This window comes from Trichechus manatus, unplaced genomic scaffold (assembly GCF_000243295.1).
Source record: "Trichechus manatus latirostris isolate Lorelei unplaced genomic scaffold, TriManLat1.0 scaffold00016, whole genome shotgun sequence".
Taxonomy (NCBI): Eukaryota; Metazoa; Chordata; class Mammalia; order Sirenia; family Trichechidae; genus Trichechus; species Trichechus manatus.
This window is the reverse complement of record NW_004443952.1, coordinates 15,696,678-15,712,363: the sequence shown is the minus strand read 5'-3', so window position 1 is coordinate 15,712,363 and position 15,686 is coordinate 15,696,678. Positions and strand designations below refer to the sequence as shown.

General features: G+C 35.0%; 1 protein-coding gene across 9 annotated transcripts in view; it reads left to right on the top strand.

Annotated features, from left to right (window-relative positions):
• FKTN (fukutin) overlaps positions 1–15,686 on the top strand; it is a 73,941-nt gene that overhangs the window by 14,015 nt on the left and 44,240 nt on the right. For all 9 annotated transcript variants that reach the window (XM_023727428.1, XM_023727425.1, XM_023727422.1 and 6 more), the window contains 4 exons: positions 4,388–4,447; positions 7,427–7,630; positions 9,911–10,188; positions 12,637–12,769. In XM_023727428.1, the coding sequence (XP_023583196.1) occupies positions 7,448–7,630; positions 9,911–10,188; positions 12,637–12,769 (594 nt within the window). In that variant the 5' untranslated portion in view covers positions 4,388–4,447; positions 7,427–7,447. The remainder of the gene's footprint in view (positions 1–4,387; positions 4,448–7,426; positions 7,631–9,910; positions 10,189–12,636; positions 12,770–15,686) is intronic.

Here is a 15,686-nt window from a genome sequence, read left to right as displayed (position 1 = left end):
TAAAAAAAAAGACAAAACTTGAGCTAGACTGACCAATAAAAAAATAGAAGAGACTCAAATTACTAAAATCAGGAATGAAAGAGTTGACATTACTGCCAACCTTGCAGAAATAAAAAGGATTATAAGGGAATATTAGGAACAATTGTATGCCAACAAATTAGATAACTTTGATGAAATGGACAAATTCCTAGAAAGACACAAACAGCTGAAACTGACTCAAGAAGAAATAGAATATCTGAGTAGACCTATAACTAGTAAAAAGACTGATTTAGTAATCAAAAACTTCCCGCAAAGAAGAGTCCAGGCTCAGATGGCTTCAGTGGTAAATTCAACCAAATGTTTAAAGAAGAATTAGCACCCACCCTGCACAAACTTTTTCAAAAGTTACAAGAGAAGGACACATTTCCTAACTCATTCTGTGAGGCCAGTAATACCCCGATACCAAAATAAGACAGAGACATCACGAGTAAAGAAATATCTCTTATGAATATAGATTCCAAAATCCTCAACAAAATACTAGCAAACTGAATCCAGCAGCATATAAAAAGGATTAGACACCATAACCAAGTGGGATTTATCCCAGGAATGCAAGGGTGGTTTAACATATGAAAATCAATGTAATATGCCACATTAATAAAATAAAGGACAGAAATACATGATCATCTCATTAGATGCAAAAAAAGCAGTTGATGGCCTAAAGGAGACTGGAGAAACCGCGAGAGTATGGCCCCCAGACACCCTTTTAGCTCAGTGGTGAAGTTACCTCCAAGGTTCCCTGTTCAGCCTGGGAGTGGACAGCCTCGTAAAACCAAATGAGACTAACAAGGTACAGGAGTCCAGTGACAAGGGCCAGAAGGCAGAAGGGGACAAGGAAGCTGGTGATAGGGAACCCAAGGTTGAGTAAGGATATCGTTGATGTGTTGTGAGATTGTTAACCATTGTCATAGGGCAACATTTGTAGTAACTGTTAAACAAGAAACTATTTTGCTCTGTAAGCCTTCATCTTAAATGAGAATAACAGCACAATTGGAAGAGCGTAGTCAATGTCACTGAACTGTGTATGTAGCAATTTTTGAAATGGTGTATCTTTGGCTATGTGTATTTTCACCAAAAAAAAAAAAGGTTGAGAATTTAGAGGGTTAATATGTTGTGGGGTTGTTAACCAATGTCATAAAACAACATGTGTACTACTGTTTCATGAGAAACTATTTGTTCTGTAAGCTTTCACCTGAAGTACAATAAGATATAAAAGAAAAGAAAAAAAAAGCAGTTGACAAAATCCAACACCCTTTCATGATAAAAACACTCAACAAACTAGAAATAGAAGGGGAATTCTTCAGCTTCATAAAGAGCATCTATGAGAAACCCACAGCTAATATGTACTTAATGGTGAATGACTGAATGCTTTCCCCCTAAGATCAGGAGCAAGAAAAGAATGCTCTCACTTTTCATCATTGTATTGGTGGTTCTGGCAAGATCATTTGATAAGAAACAGAAATAAAAGGTACCCAGATTGGAAAGGAAGAAATAAAACTATCTCTATTCCCAGATGACATGATCTTGTATGTAGAAAATCCTAAGGAATCTATTCACACACACAGACACAAAAACCATTAGAACTAATAAATGATTTCAGCAGGGTTGCAGGATAGGGGATTAATATACAAAACCCAGTTGTACTTCTATACAGTAGCAATTAACGATCCACAAATGAAATTAAGAAAACAATTTTATTCACAATAGCATCAAAAAGAGTAAAATACTTAAGAATAAATTCAACTAAGGAAGTGTAAGACTTGTGCACTGAAAAATACAAAATACATGAAAGCAGACCTAAACAAATGGAAACACATCCCATATTGTTAAGATGGCAGTACTCCTCAAATTGATCTACAGACTAATATAATATCAAACTCTTAACTGGCTTCTTTGCAGAAATAGATGAGTTGATCTTAAAATTCATGTGTAAATTTAAGGGACCCAGAACAACCAAAACAGTCTTGAAAAAGAAGAAGAAAATTGGAGGACTCATACATCCCAATTTCAAAACTACAATAATCAACCAATTAATTCATTAATCAATCCACAAGCAGTGTAATAATGGAATAAGGAAAGGCTAATCTATTGAAATGGAATTGAGAATTCAGAATTAACCCCTTTCATTTATGATTAATTGATTTTTTGACAAATGTGCCAAATTCAATGAGGAAATGAATAATTTGTTCACATATGAGGCTGGGACAACTGGATATCCACATGCAAAAGAGTGAAGTTGGACCCCTACCTCACAACATAAACATAATTAACTCAAAATGGAGCATAGACCTAAATGTAAGAGCTGTTATACTAAAACTCTTAAAAGACAAAATAGGCCTAAATCTTTGTGACCTTAGATTAGGCAGTGTTTTTAGATATGGTACCAAGAGCACAAGTGAAAAAAGAATAGATAAATTGGACTACATCAAAATTAAAAACTTGTATGTCTAAGGACACCATCAAGAAAGTGAAAAGACAACCCACAGAATGGGAGAAAATTATTTGTAAATCATTTTTTCTGAAAAGGGACTTGTAATAAGATTATACAAAGAACTCTTACAAATCAACCATATAAAGGCAAATATTTATAAAATGGACAAAGAACTTGAACTGAAGTGTCTTCAAAGAAGATATATAATGGCCAATAAACATATGAAAAGATGCTCAACAACATTAGTCATTAGGAAATGCAAATTAAAACCACAGTGATATACCCCCTAGGATTACTAGACTCAAAAGACTGATAATCAGTGTTGGTGAGGATATGGATAATTTGGAACCCTCCTACACTGTTGGTTGGAATGTAAAATGGTACAGCCTCTTTAGAAGACAATTTGACAGTTCCTCAAAAAGTTAAAGTTTCCATGTGACTCAGCAATTCCACTCCTAGGTGTGTACCCGAGAGAATTGGAAAATACGTCCCCATAAAACTTGTAAAGGAACATTCTTGGTGGTGTTATTCGTAATAACCAAAAAAAGGAAATAACCCAAATGTACAACAGCTGATGAATGGATATACAATGGAATATTACTCAACCATTAAAAGGAATAAAGTACCAATTCATGCTATAACATGAATGAATCTTGAAAACATTATGCTAAGTGAAAGAAGCCAGACACAAAGGCCTTATATATGATTCAGGTTTTGTGGAATGTCCGTAATAGACAGATCTATAGAGACAAAAAGTAAATTAGTGGTCACCTAGGGCTGGGAGGAGGGAGAAGGGAGTGACTGCTAATAGGTACGTCGTTTCTTTTTAGGATGATGAAAACATTCTGTAATTAGGTTGTGGTTGGTGATAGTTGCACAACTCTGTACATCTAAAAATCACTGAATTGTATACCTTAAAAGGATGAATTTTATGATACGTGAATTATATTTCAATAAAGCTATTATAAAAAATAATCTACTAGTTCATTAGAAATTTTGTTTATCCCAAGCTCAGCAAATTAAGCAGTTCAGAAATTCAGTCTTTTCTCCTAATGTAGGGTTGTGGTTAGCAACAAGTGGGTATATTAGAGCTTGCAATCTCTTTTCAGAGTGGAAGATTACAAAGCTGCCTCTGTTGTTTTTTTTTTCTCAATAGCCTTTGGAATTAAATGTTAGTGACTAAGTGCAGAGCTTATGAGAAGACCAGTTTTGGCTGTACCTTGATGCTCATTCTGTTCTTCTCTCCTCTGTAATGAACAAACATTTATTGAGCATTTGCTGATTACCAAGCACTATGCTAAACACTGTCTACTTTGCAGGATTGTTATGAGGGGTAGATGAGAATACATAAATCATATATGGAAATGTCAAACACAGTACCTGGCATTTAGGATCTGCTCGATAAATATTATTATCCTTTCTTATCATTTTGCAAAGCCCAGCAAACACTAGCTCAGTGTGTGGAGTTAAACTGAGGTTAGGGATATGGAAATAAATGAACAAACCCTAATTCCAAAGAGACAGCAAAGCATTTGCTCTTTATTGTTGGAAAGTGGTTAGAGATGTTGGCCACGTATGCCTTATTGTTTAATAGTCTAACTTACTGCAATTTGTCATGTTTTCCTTTCTAGGTTATTATATTATATAAAAACCCATTGCCATCAAGTCAATTCTGACTCATAGGGACCCTATAGGACAGAGTAGAACTTTCACATAGGGTTTCCAAGGCTATAAATCTTTATGGAAGCAGACTGCCACGGATTTTTAGCTCATGACTGTGTGAAAATAGGTATTTGGCTAAAGTGTTTTAATGATTCTGAGCCAGTTAGATCATTTGAATCTCATGCCTACCCTACCCTAAATGTAATGTTGCATGCTGGGCTTTGAATGTACTAAAATATTCTTTTGTTATTTTCCTAGAATGGAGCTGGTTTATCAAAATCCAGAGGAAGCCGAATTGGATTTGATAGCACACAGTGGGTATGTACAGTAAGCAAGAAATTCCTTAATTATAATCTTCATTTAGTTCATTTATTGATATATTTAATAAGTATTTCTTGAATGATGACAGTGATAAAAGCTGCCTTGAGGATGTGGGAGGGGTTGGGGCAGATCCTATGACAAGTGCTTTGTATGCAGTATCTCATTTAGTCCTTGTGGAAACTTTAGGAAGTCAGTACAAATTGTTATCCTCAATTGGCTTAGAGAGACTGAGGTTAGTTAGCTAAGAAGTGGATGAGTCCAGATTCTAACTCTGGTTGTCTACCACCAAAACCCTCGTTTACTGAGCTATGGTGCTTCCCCAAATGAATGAATATAGGAATAAGAGTTGAACTATGAATAAGGGAAAATAAAATCAAGAATAAAAATCTGTTCAGCATGTTTCCTTTGTAAGAAAAGAGAAACTAACAGTATATACAAATATCCTTGTTTTGTTTTACAAATTTCAGAGCCTGCACATTTATAAAATATATTTTCCTACCTTTTTTTAACTAAATTATGAATGAAAAATGATGTTAGGTTACTAATAAAGAAAGACATTTATCCTGCTACTATACATTATGGAAAGTACCAGACATTTCTTATTGATGCACTTCAGTCTTTGACTTCTCTGTAACCAGAGACATGAAAGATTTTAAATTAGACACGGGCTTTCCAATCACCAAGCAGCTAAAAAACAGTGATAATTTTAGGTCACTGCCGACACCAGCTGGTTTTGGACTACTCTTTAAAAGGTAAAGTCTGGGATAGCCTGTTATCAGGCTCCTCAGCTACCTAGTCTAGAGCATCAGTGTGAATTTTTAACTTGTCAAAAATAGCAAATGTTTTGCTCTGTGAACTTAAGGTAGTCTGAGGGGAAAGGTAAGCATTATATAGTTGGAATTTATACTCACAGTTATAGTAATTTATAGTCACAGTTATAAAGACTCTAGCCAATTAAATAAAAAGGGATATTTTGTGCACTTCTTTCTAGCCCTTCCCTGTATCTCTTTGCACCCTTAAGAAGCATACACGTCTAATACTTGCACCAGATTTATTGTCCTGTGGGTGAAATAATTCATTGAGATTTGAAATTCGATTTTTAATAGCTGGGAAATATGCCTGTCTGAAGGCAGTAGGGGTGCTCAGTCATAAATTTTAACGTTCTAAAATTTGATGATGCTTATAATAATGTAAACTTTTCAAGTTTGTCAGTTGTTGTGTGCCGTCGAGTTGATTCCTACTCATAGCGACCCTATAGGACAGAGTAGAACTGCCCCATAGGGTTTCCAAGGAGCGGCTGGTGGATTTGAACTGCTGACCTTTTGATGAGCAGCCAAGCTGTTGATCACTGCACCAGCAGGGCTCTCCTCACATGTGCACTTAAAAGAGTATGCTCAGAAAATGTTTTAAAGCTGTAATAGCTTCAGTGAGATAGAAGATTTTGATTGGATTTGATTGATTTTCAAATGTTAGATCAACCTTCCATTCTTAGTTGGTCGTGTCATGATGTTTACTGTTTTTTTTTAATTACTGGAATTGATTTTCTAATATTTTGTTAAGTATTTTGCATGTATTCTCATGAGGGATAGTGGTCTGTAATTTTCTTTTTTTGTAATATCTTTGTCAGAATTTGTTATTAGTGTTACGCTGGCCTCATGAAACAAATGTTTCTTTCTGCTCAATTTCCTGAAAGGGTGTTTGTAGGATTGGTACTATTTCTTCCTTAAATTCTTCATAGAGTTCACCAGTGAAACCATCTGAGTCTGGAGTTTTTTGCTTGTTTGTTTGAGGGTGGGTTTTTTGCTTGTTTATTTTTAAATAACAAATTCAATTTCTTTTATAGATACAGGGCAATTCAGATTTCCTGCTTTATCCTGGGGTAGTTTTGTTAAGTTATATTTTTCAAGCAGTTTGTTCATTTCATCTAAGTGGTTGAATTTTTGCCATAAAGTTGTTTTTTCCTAACTTTTTACTTAGCTGCCTCTCCCGTTAAGAAATAATAAACCCCTCTAGGGCAGAGATTATTGTATTCTTGGTATTTGCATAATATTCTCCACTAAAAACAAATGATGAGACTGATCCCTAGCTTTTTCTCATAGTTTTGATATACTTATAATCCTTGATATCCTTATCTTTTTATTTTTTATCTTGTATATATTTGGTTACGTTCCTTCTGCTTTTGTGAGTAATAATTTATTCTTAATTCCATCAAGCACCTTTTTGCTGGGCATACTTCCCTTTGAAAGCAGTATGCAATAATGCATACCAGTTATTCTGTTTCTTTACTACTTTTAGATATTATTTACATCTAAGTGTGATTTAGTCTATCTTCATTCTAATTTTGAGATTTGATTTTTCAGTAGAGGGTACTACTTACTACCCAGCAGAATTTATTTACAATACTGCAATATTATTAAGAAGTTAAACTGTATATGAGAATGATCAAACAGACAGTATATTTTAGTCTGAGTTTTTTTTTTTAGATTTTCAAGTGGTATTAAAATACAGAGAAAAATGGCATGTACTCTTGATTTTTGATTTTGAAAGGGTCGACATGACAGATTTTTAAAAGCTGACAGAGCTGGTATTACCTCTTCCACTTTTGCTTGAGAAAATTTAGCTAATACCAAGAGAATAATTTTTAAGCCCAAACTTTTCATCTCAGATACCACTTCTTCTATGAAGATTTTCCTTTTTATGTACAATCAATTAGTAGCTTAGTGTTCTGTGCTAATGTGTTGTATATATTTCAGTTTTAGCATATTTTATCTTGTATTATAAGTATGTTTTCATACTTCTTAGTAGACTGTACTTCTTGAGAGTAGGGACTTTATTTATTTATTTTAGAACAATTATAAGCATGGTAACTAGAGTATACACTATGCATCCTTTTAAAAATCAATGAATAAAAATGTAATAAATCAGGTTATTGTATTGTTTTAGTGGAATTAAGGGGATTCTTTTCCTTTCAAACAGCGTGCAGTTAAAAAATTTATTATGCTAACATCCAGCCAGAATGTACCAGTGTTCCTAATTGATCCTTTAATTCTGGAATTGATTAATAAAAACTCTGAACAGATCAAAAATACTTCTTATGGCACCACTTCAGACTGCAAGTTTTTCTGTGTTCCAAGAGACTTTACTGTGTTTGCACTGCAGTATCACCTCTGGAAGAATGAGGTAAGATGCTTTCACATAATGAAATGTGTGTCTTTTGCAAAATAGTATGGGGTTATACCAGTTTAAAATGTAAAACATGAAAATGTTTTCTTAAAGCTTTTTATAAATTGTGTCAGGAACATTAAGTTTTTTTGTTTTTCGTTTTCCAGCTATAAGTAACAGAACACAATTAATAATGGCTTAAGCAAATAGAGTTTATTTTTCTCCTCTGATATGAGGTTAAATGGTTGAATGATGTTGATATTAGCAGCACAAGCTGTAGGATACCTTGATTGCCCCAAGCACAGGTCAACTTACACAGTCCTTCAGTAGAGTAAACTTTGGCTTTTTCCTGGTCCATGGTTCCTTCCAGGCAGTGATGCCAATGATAAAACAGATCATATGTATATATAATTGCATGGTTTTTGTTTGCTTGATTTTTTCTTTCCTCTCAATTTTTATATTTTGAAAATTTTTAAACCTATAAAAAAGTTAGAACATGGTATTTTAGAATTATTTTTTAGTTTTAATCAAAGTAGTACTAAGTTTAAAGTCAGGTAGTAATACAAAGCTCATACTGAAAACAGCAGTGTCTACCTTCCTCTCCACACATCATATTCCCACTTCTAGAGTCAACCACTGTCAAGTCTTTCTACCTGGTTTGTCTTCTCATTTATAAATGAAATATTTATATTTCTATTTTTATTATTTTTATTTAGATTGTTATTATGAAGTATGAGACTGAGCTATTATACCTACTTTGTCACATACACGTACACACATACTTCTTTCATCATCATTCTAAAATGACTATTTTATAGTTAAATAATAGTAAGTGTTTACATGACTATGAATATGTAAGCTACCTAGTTTACTCTGGTTATATTCCTTTTCTTGTACAACCCTTTTTTTTCTTTGCTTGTTTTCTGCGTATCTATCAATAATACAACAGAAATACAAAACTCAATAGCATCTAACACATCAGCTAATCTCTTGGTTCCATTTTTTTTCTTGGAGACATCCCTTTTGGATCTCTTGGTCTTTCTGTTCTAGACTGGTCTCCTGTGCAGATATTGTTCTGTAACTCTTCTTCACAATACCTGCATCTTTCCTATGTTAAAAAATTCCTGTGTTCTAGATCCTGTGTTTTCTTCTTGGTTTATTCCATCATTCTAAGGGAGCACATTCTCCCATAACCTCCCGAGAAAAAGAGTGCATAGGAGGTTGAAACCTTGCATATCAGAAAATGTTTCTATTTTACCTTCACATTTGATTTCTAGTTTGGTTTCTGAGTCAGTTAGCTCCTACGTAGCAAATCACCCCAAAATTTAGTGGCATAAAACAACAGCCATTTATTTAACTCGTGATTCTGTGAGTTAGCAGTTTAGGTAGGGTTTAGCTGGGTGGTTCTTTTGATATCAACTAAACTCTCTCATGTAGCTGCTAATCAGCTAGGCAGCTCTGCTTCTTCAGGATGGCTGGCTGTCACAAGGAGCAGTGGAGGTGCCTGCAGTGTGTCTTTCATCACCCAGGCTAGTCCAGGCTTTTTCATAGAGCAGAGAGAGAGCAAAAGCATGCAAGGTCTCTTGGTGCCTAGGGTTCAAACCAGGAAAACATTGCTGCTGCTTTTGTCCAAAGGAAGTCACAAGGTCAGCCCAGGTTCAAATGGTGAAGAATTAGACTCTACCTTTTGGATGAGAAGAGGTGCAAAGTCATATTGCTGTGGTTGTAGATTCAGGGAGGAAGAGAAGTTGAGACCATTTTTTGCAATCTGCCAAAGCTGAATGTAGAATTCTAGGTTAGAAAATATCTTTCCTGTCAACTCTGAAGGCTGAAGCTTTGCTGCACTGTCCTTTAGAATCCATTTTTGCTACTGAGAAATTATTATTATAGTAGCAGTTTATGGTGTCGAGATATAAAAGAATTACTTTTTTAAAGTACTTCTGAAGATAAAGGTTATTAGAAGTTACATTGAGAATTACAAGTTTAATCTTAAGTGCTATACTGATGTTAACATTTACTTTATAGATATTAACCAGAGAACTCTAAGATGAACATTCTTATTACAAGGAAGAAATTTGTATTAATTTTCATAAAGAGAGTCCACGCTGTGTAGTTTCTCATTTTTTCTACTTTTATTCTCCCACTACCACCTTCCCCTCCCCAACCCAATTTTAAATCTTCAGGCAAGTAGCAGATTAGCACAAAAATGTGATGGCTGAAATCATTATAAAAATCACTTTTGTTTTGCTACTAGTATTTGGCTTTAAATATTCAAGTTTGATGTTTCTTTGGTTCTAGGAAGGCTGGTTTCAGATAGCTGAGAATATGGGATTTCAGTGCCTAAAGATTCAGAGCAAAGATCCCCGGCTAGATGGAATAGACTCACTTTCTGGAACTGAAATCCCCCTGCACTATATCTGCAAATTGGCTACTCATGCCATCCACTTGGTGGTCTTTCATGAAAGGAGTGGCAACTACCTCTGGCATGGCCATCTACGACTCAAAAGACACATTGACAGGAAATTTGTTCCTTTTCGAAAGTTACAGTTTGGTCGTTATCCTGGAGCATTTGACAGGTAAGTGCAGAGTGCGAAGGGGAAATATGAAACCTGTGTTGTCCAGGCCTGAATTCATGCTTTTTTTTTCTTTTTTTTCACATTTACTGATGAAATCTACTATGTAATTCACATAAACCAGTTTTGAAATGAAATATTCAACACAAACTCCTGCTCATAGGTACAAGGAAATATACGTAAGAATGCTCAATGCAGCATTGTTTTTAATGCCCCCAACCTAGATGCAACTCAAATGTCCTTCAACAATAGAAGACATAAATAAATTTATATATGTATGTATGTTTTTCATTCAGAGGAATATTGTACAGCAGTGAAATGAATGAAGTAGAGCTCTGTGCAACATAGATAAATCCTACAATGTTGAGTGACAGAAGCAAGGTACAAAAGAATGCAAATATTATGATTACATTTATAAAAAGTTCAAACACAAGCTATATTATGTTTATGGATGTATACTTAAATGGTGAAAGTGCTGAGAAAAGTAATGAAGTGATAGCAGAAAAGACAGGATATCTAGGGGGAGGAGAGGGAGTGTGATTAGGTAAGACAGTTTCAGGGAGGTTGGCAAAATTCAGTTTCTGTGGTTGATCCGTGGATGTTCACTTTATTATTCTGTACCTTTATTTTTTTATACACTTTCCTGTATATATTTTAAAAAAACTAAATATTTGCAAAAATACATACATAGCTATCTCTTAATAATAAAAATATTTCTCTTGAGAAAGTTATTTTAAAGGACTCATCTAAGATTGGATTAGCTATAGTTTATGATATTAACAATTATAGGATGAAAAAGACATTCTTTTATTTATAATATTTTATTGTGCTTTCGTTGAAAGTTTCCACAGCAAATTAGGTTCCCATTTAATAATTTTTATACAACTTGTTGAATGATATTGGTTACATTTTTCACAATTTGTCATCATTCTTATTCTGTTTTGGTAGTTCTGTTTCCATTAATCTAGTTTTCCTGTCCCCCCCGCCCCCCCTTACCTTCTCATCTTTGCTTTTGGGAAAATATTGACAATTTGGTCTCATATAGATGTTTTTTTAAAGGAACACAGCACTCACGGGTGATATTGTTTATTTTATGTGCCAATCTGTTTTTTAGCGGAAAGAAAAGACATTCTTGAACTTAGACATGGAGTATGAAGTTTCTAACTTAGTTGTACTTTCTGTTCCCTTTTTGAAGTCACTAATATGATACAACGATCTGCTTTAAATACCAGAACGCAGTATCAAGGTAGCAGTAAACATTTCCCTTCTGCCTTAAGATTTACCATACTTGTAAGAATTTTTATATTGAAAACTCGTTGGCAACTTCTAGAGAGACATTGCTTATATGTTATACTTGAGCAGTATTAAAGTATGTTTATTCTTATCTTCTTATTAATACTTAACTGTCACTTATTTGAATCCAGAGATTTACCAATGAATATATAAATACTAGGTAGAAGGCAAAGAGGCACTGGGCTTGATCTTCCTTCCTTCACCACCCCCTCCACACACCCAGTTCCATCCTTTACCAGGAAGGAAGGACCTAAGAACTCTTATCAGGCAGTATACAAGTTGAGAACGAAATGGGGGAAAAAGTCACTTAATTGAGAAACGACTCAAAAAGTATTCAGAATTGGGGCCTTCTACGTTTTTTGTGTTATGTGCAGTCAAACCTTTTCTGATCCAACCCAGGTATTAGGAATAAAATGGCCAAAAAAGGAGGAGTGAAAGATACTTTGTTGTTAATTTTGACTCCTTTTATTAATTATTTTAGTCAGAATCTTAATAGTCTCTAATCTCTAACCACTTACATGCATACTCTATATGTCTTTAGGAAGACATTATCTTTAAAAATTTTAAAGCTTTGAAAATTTATTTCAAAGTTTAATAATTCAGTAAAGTTCAAAATTGTCCGTCAGTAAATATTTATTAAGTATAAATGTGTTCCCTAGGGAAGAAAAGGACATCTCTGTATTATACAGTTTTATATAAAGAGGAACGGGAAACTCTAAAGGAATATTTATAGAATATGGGATTCAAAATGTGTGACTGATTCTCAGGTTAGCATTTTGCCCATTAATGAGACTGTCTGTCAGGCTATTGTAATCTACTCACGTATCTTAACTGTTAAGAACGTTTACTTCTCTAAAAGTAAATTGGCAGTTTAAAATTATGTCACTTAACTTCCCTACTTCCTTTTCTGCCTAGAATATCAAGGTGTATATAAGTCAGTAAAAAAGTGTTTCAAAATACATTAGCCAAAATGCTTAGAACTCAAACTTGCTGTTTGACGTGTGATTATCAAGGTCTTATTAAAGTCGCTGACTGACATCTGAGGTAGTTGAAGAAAATATGCTTCATGTTTAGCTTTTTTGCTGATACTTGACATTTTAAAGAGGCACCAGTATTCTAGGTTAAATTCTTATAATAAATCTTAACTTTTGTTTTCAGGCCAGACTTACAACAAGTTACCATTGATGGACTAGAAGTTCACATTCCAAAAGATCTAGTACACTTTCTAGAAGAAATACCACACTCCAGGTTTATTGAGTGTAGGTATAAAGAAGCTCGAGCATTCTTTCAGGTTAGTTGTAACCAAATAATGAACTTTTTTAAGTAAAGGAAATATTGTGTTTATATTTAGTATTTCTGGAGGGGAGATGAAGAGACTCGTGGCAAATAGATAAGAACACATCTTTTTCAGTTTATCTGTTTTTTCCTAGATTGTTTTGTCTTATTTTTTAAAATGTGAATTAAACATTGACCTATGAAAGTATTTCTTTCCTGACTGAATGATTTGACATTTATGGAGACTTTGCTTTATTTGAGTTCTTGTCAGTGTGGGGTGTTTCATATGTTTCTCGTTAATAAGGTATTTTAGAATCGTGGAAAGAACCGAGACTTTGATAGTCTAGTCTCTGTCTTCAGTTAGGATAGCCCATAAACTTTATAAAAGTTGGTTTATTCTGTTCTTGAAGCAATCCAAGTAGGATGAAGCCATGGACCATGTAGATTTAGAAAAGTCTTCATGGGAAAATATAGTTTTTCTCCGAGAGTTGACACTAAATATGAATTCTTTGTGTTTATGAAGGTTTTTGAAGATAAATGCTACACAAAGACCAAGCGCTTTTGAACTTTATCTCACTGCCCTAGCTTTCAATTTAATGAACATTTATTGAAAACCTGTTTCACAGGAACTCTGCTGACACTGGGGATATAAAGATCATTTTGAAGCCATGAATGTTCAGCTCTAAGAGATGACAAGAAACCGACACAGTAAAAACAGGCAAATTTACAGTAGAGTTTGGTACTCTAAATTTTCCACTTGCCCTTTATTTACTGGAGTCCCCTGTCAAGGAAGATATATACACAAGGTCAGGAACAAAATGGAAAATGAAGTAACAGCTTTATGATCTCTTGGCCAAGTGCCCAAGATCCACAAATGCAAGGTCTCTGTGGTAAATTGTGCTGGCATCCAGGGCCTATGCCTGACAACCCTAGTGGGTCTTTTTAGCTCTACTCCCTGCTATCTATACTTGTGGGGCTGTGAAACCTATCCAGTCACCCTTATGAATGAGAAGCTGGAGAACAGCATGTGTGGAAGGGCCTACTCTGGTAGGCAAGTGCTATCCAACATATTCTCACCACATGGTGACAGAAAGCAGAAGAGGTGGAGTTTGGTGCTTGAACTCAACCACTCACTCTTCCTGCCTTGAAGGAGTTTGTTCTGATTGTCGCTTTCATCATAGCAATTATCAGTGAATTGTAAATGCCTACCTTTCCCCCGTAGTAGGTAATGTGAACTTCTTGATGACAGGCATCTTAGTTTATTCGCCTCTGTAGCCCCAATATTTAGCACAGTACCTGGCACAAAGAAAAGGATAAATGCATGGAGAATAAGGTGCTCATCTGAATCAATTTTTTTTTTAAAGGACATTTACTAAGGCTGCTCCATTATTTAGCAAGTATTTGCGCAGACTTGTTTTGTTGGTCTTTCTGAGAAGGCAGTATAAAATGCAAAATGTTGCAAAATATTGACAAATCAGGAGGATATGTCATGTATTTTAATTCCGTTATTTTCACTATTTGCAAGAAAAACAACTTACTCATTGCATATACCTTTTGTCAACAACCACATGACTATACACGTGGACCTTGCCAGATGGAATACATAGGAATCAGATTGACTACATGTGTGGAAAGAAACGATGGAGAAAGTCAATACCATCAGTCAGAACAAGGCCAGGGGCCAGCTGTGGAACAGACCATCAATTGCTTATATGAAAGTTCAAGTTGAAGCTGAAGAAAATTAAAACAAGTCCATGAGAGCTAAAGTATGACCTTGAGTATATCCCACCTAACTTTAGAGACCATCTCAAGAAAAGTTTTGACGTATTGAACACTAATGACCGAAAATCAGACAAGTTGTGGGATGACATCAAGGACATCAGACATAAAAAAAAAAAAAAGGTCATTAAAAAGACAGGAAAGAAGGAGAAGACCAAAATGAATGTCAGAAAAGACTCTGAAACTTGCTCTTGAACATAGAGTAGCTAAAGCAAATGGAAGAAAAGATGAAGCAAAAGAGCTGAACAGAAGATTTTGAAGGATGGCTCTAGAAGACAAAGTATTATAATGAGATGTGCGAAGACCTGAAGTTAGAAAACCGAAAGGGAAGGACGCGCTCAGCATTTCTCAAGCTGAAAGAATTGAAGAAAAATTCAAGCCTTGATTTGTAATATTGAAGGATTCTATGGGTAAAAGGAGGGCTGGTTGCACAGTGGTTAAGAACTCAGGCTGCTAACCAAAAGTCGACAGTTTGAATCCACTAGCCTCTCCTTGGAAATCCTATGGGGTAGTTCTACTGTGTCCTATAGGGTCGTTTTGAGTTGGAATCAGCTCGACAGAAATGAGTATACTACAGGTATGGGGAAAATATTGAACTACACAGGAAGCATCAAAAGCAGATGGAAGGAATACACAGAGTCACTGTACCAAAAAGAATTGGTCAACGTCCAACCATTTCAGGAAGTAGTATATGATCAAGAACCGATGGTACTGAAGGAAGAAGTCCAAGCTGCACTGAAGGCATTAGTGAAAAACAAGGCTCCAGGAATTGACAGAACAGCAGTTGAGATATTTCAGCAAAAGGATGCAACACTGGAAGTGCTCATTCATCCATGTCAAGAAATTTGGAAGATAGGTACCTGGCCAACTGACTAGAAGAGATCCATATTTTTGCCCATTCCAAAGAAAGGTGATCCTTTCTTTGAATGCAGGAATTATCGAACAATATCATTAATATGACATGCAAGCAAAATTTTGCTGAAGATAATTCAGAAACATTTGTAGCAGTATATCAACAGGGAACTGCCAGAAATTCAAGCCAGATTCAGAAGAAGATGTGGAATGAGGGATATCGTTTCTGATGTCAGGTGGATCTTGACTGAAAACAGAGAATACCAGAAAGATGTTTACTTGTGTTTTATTGACTGTGCAGA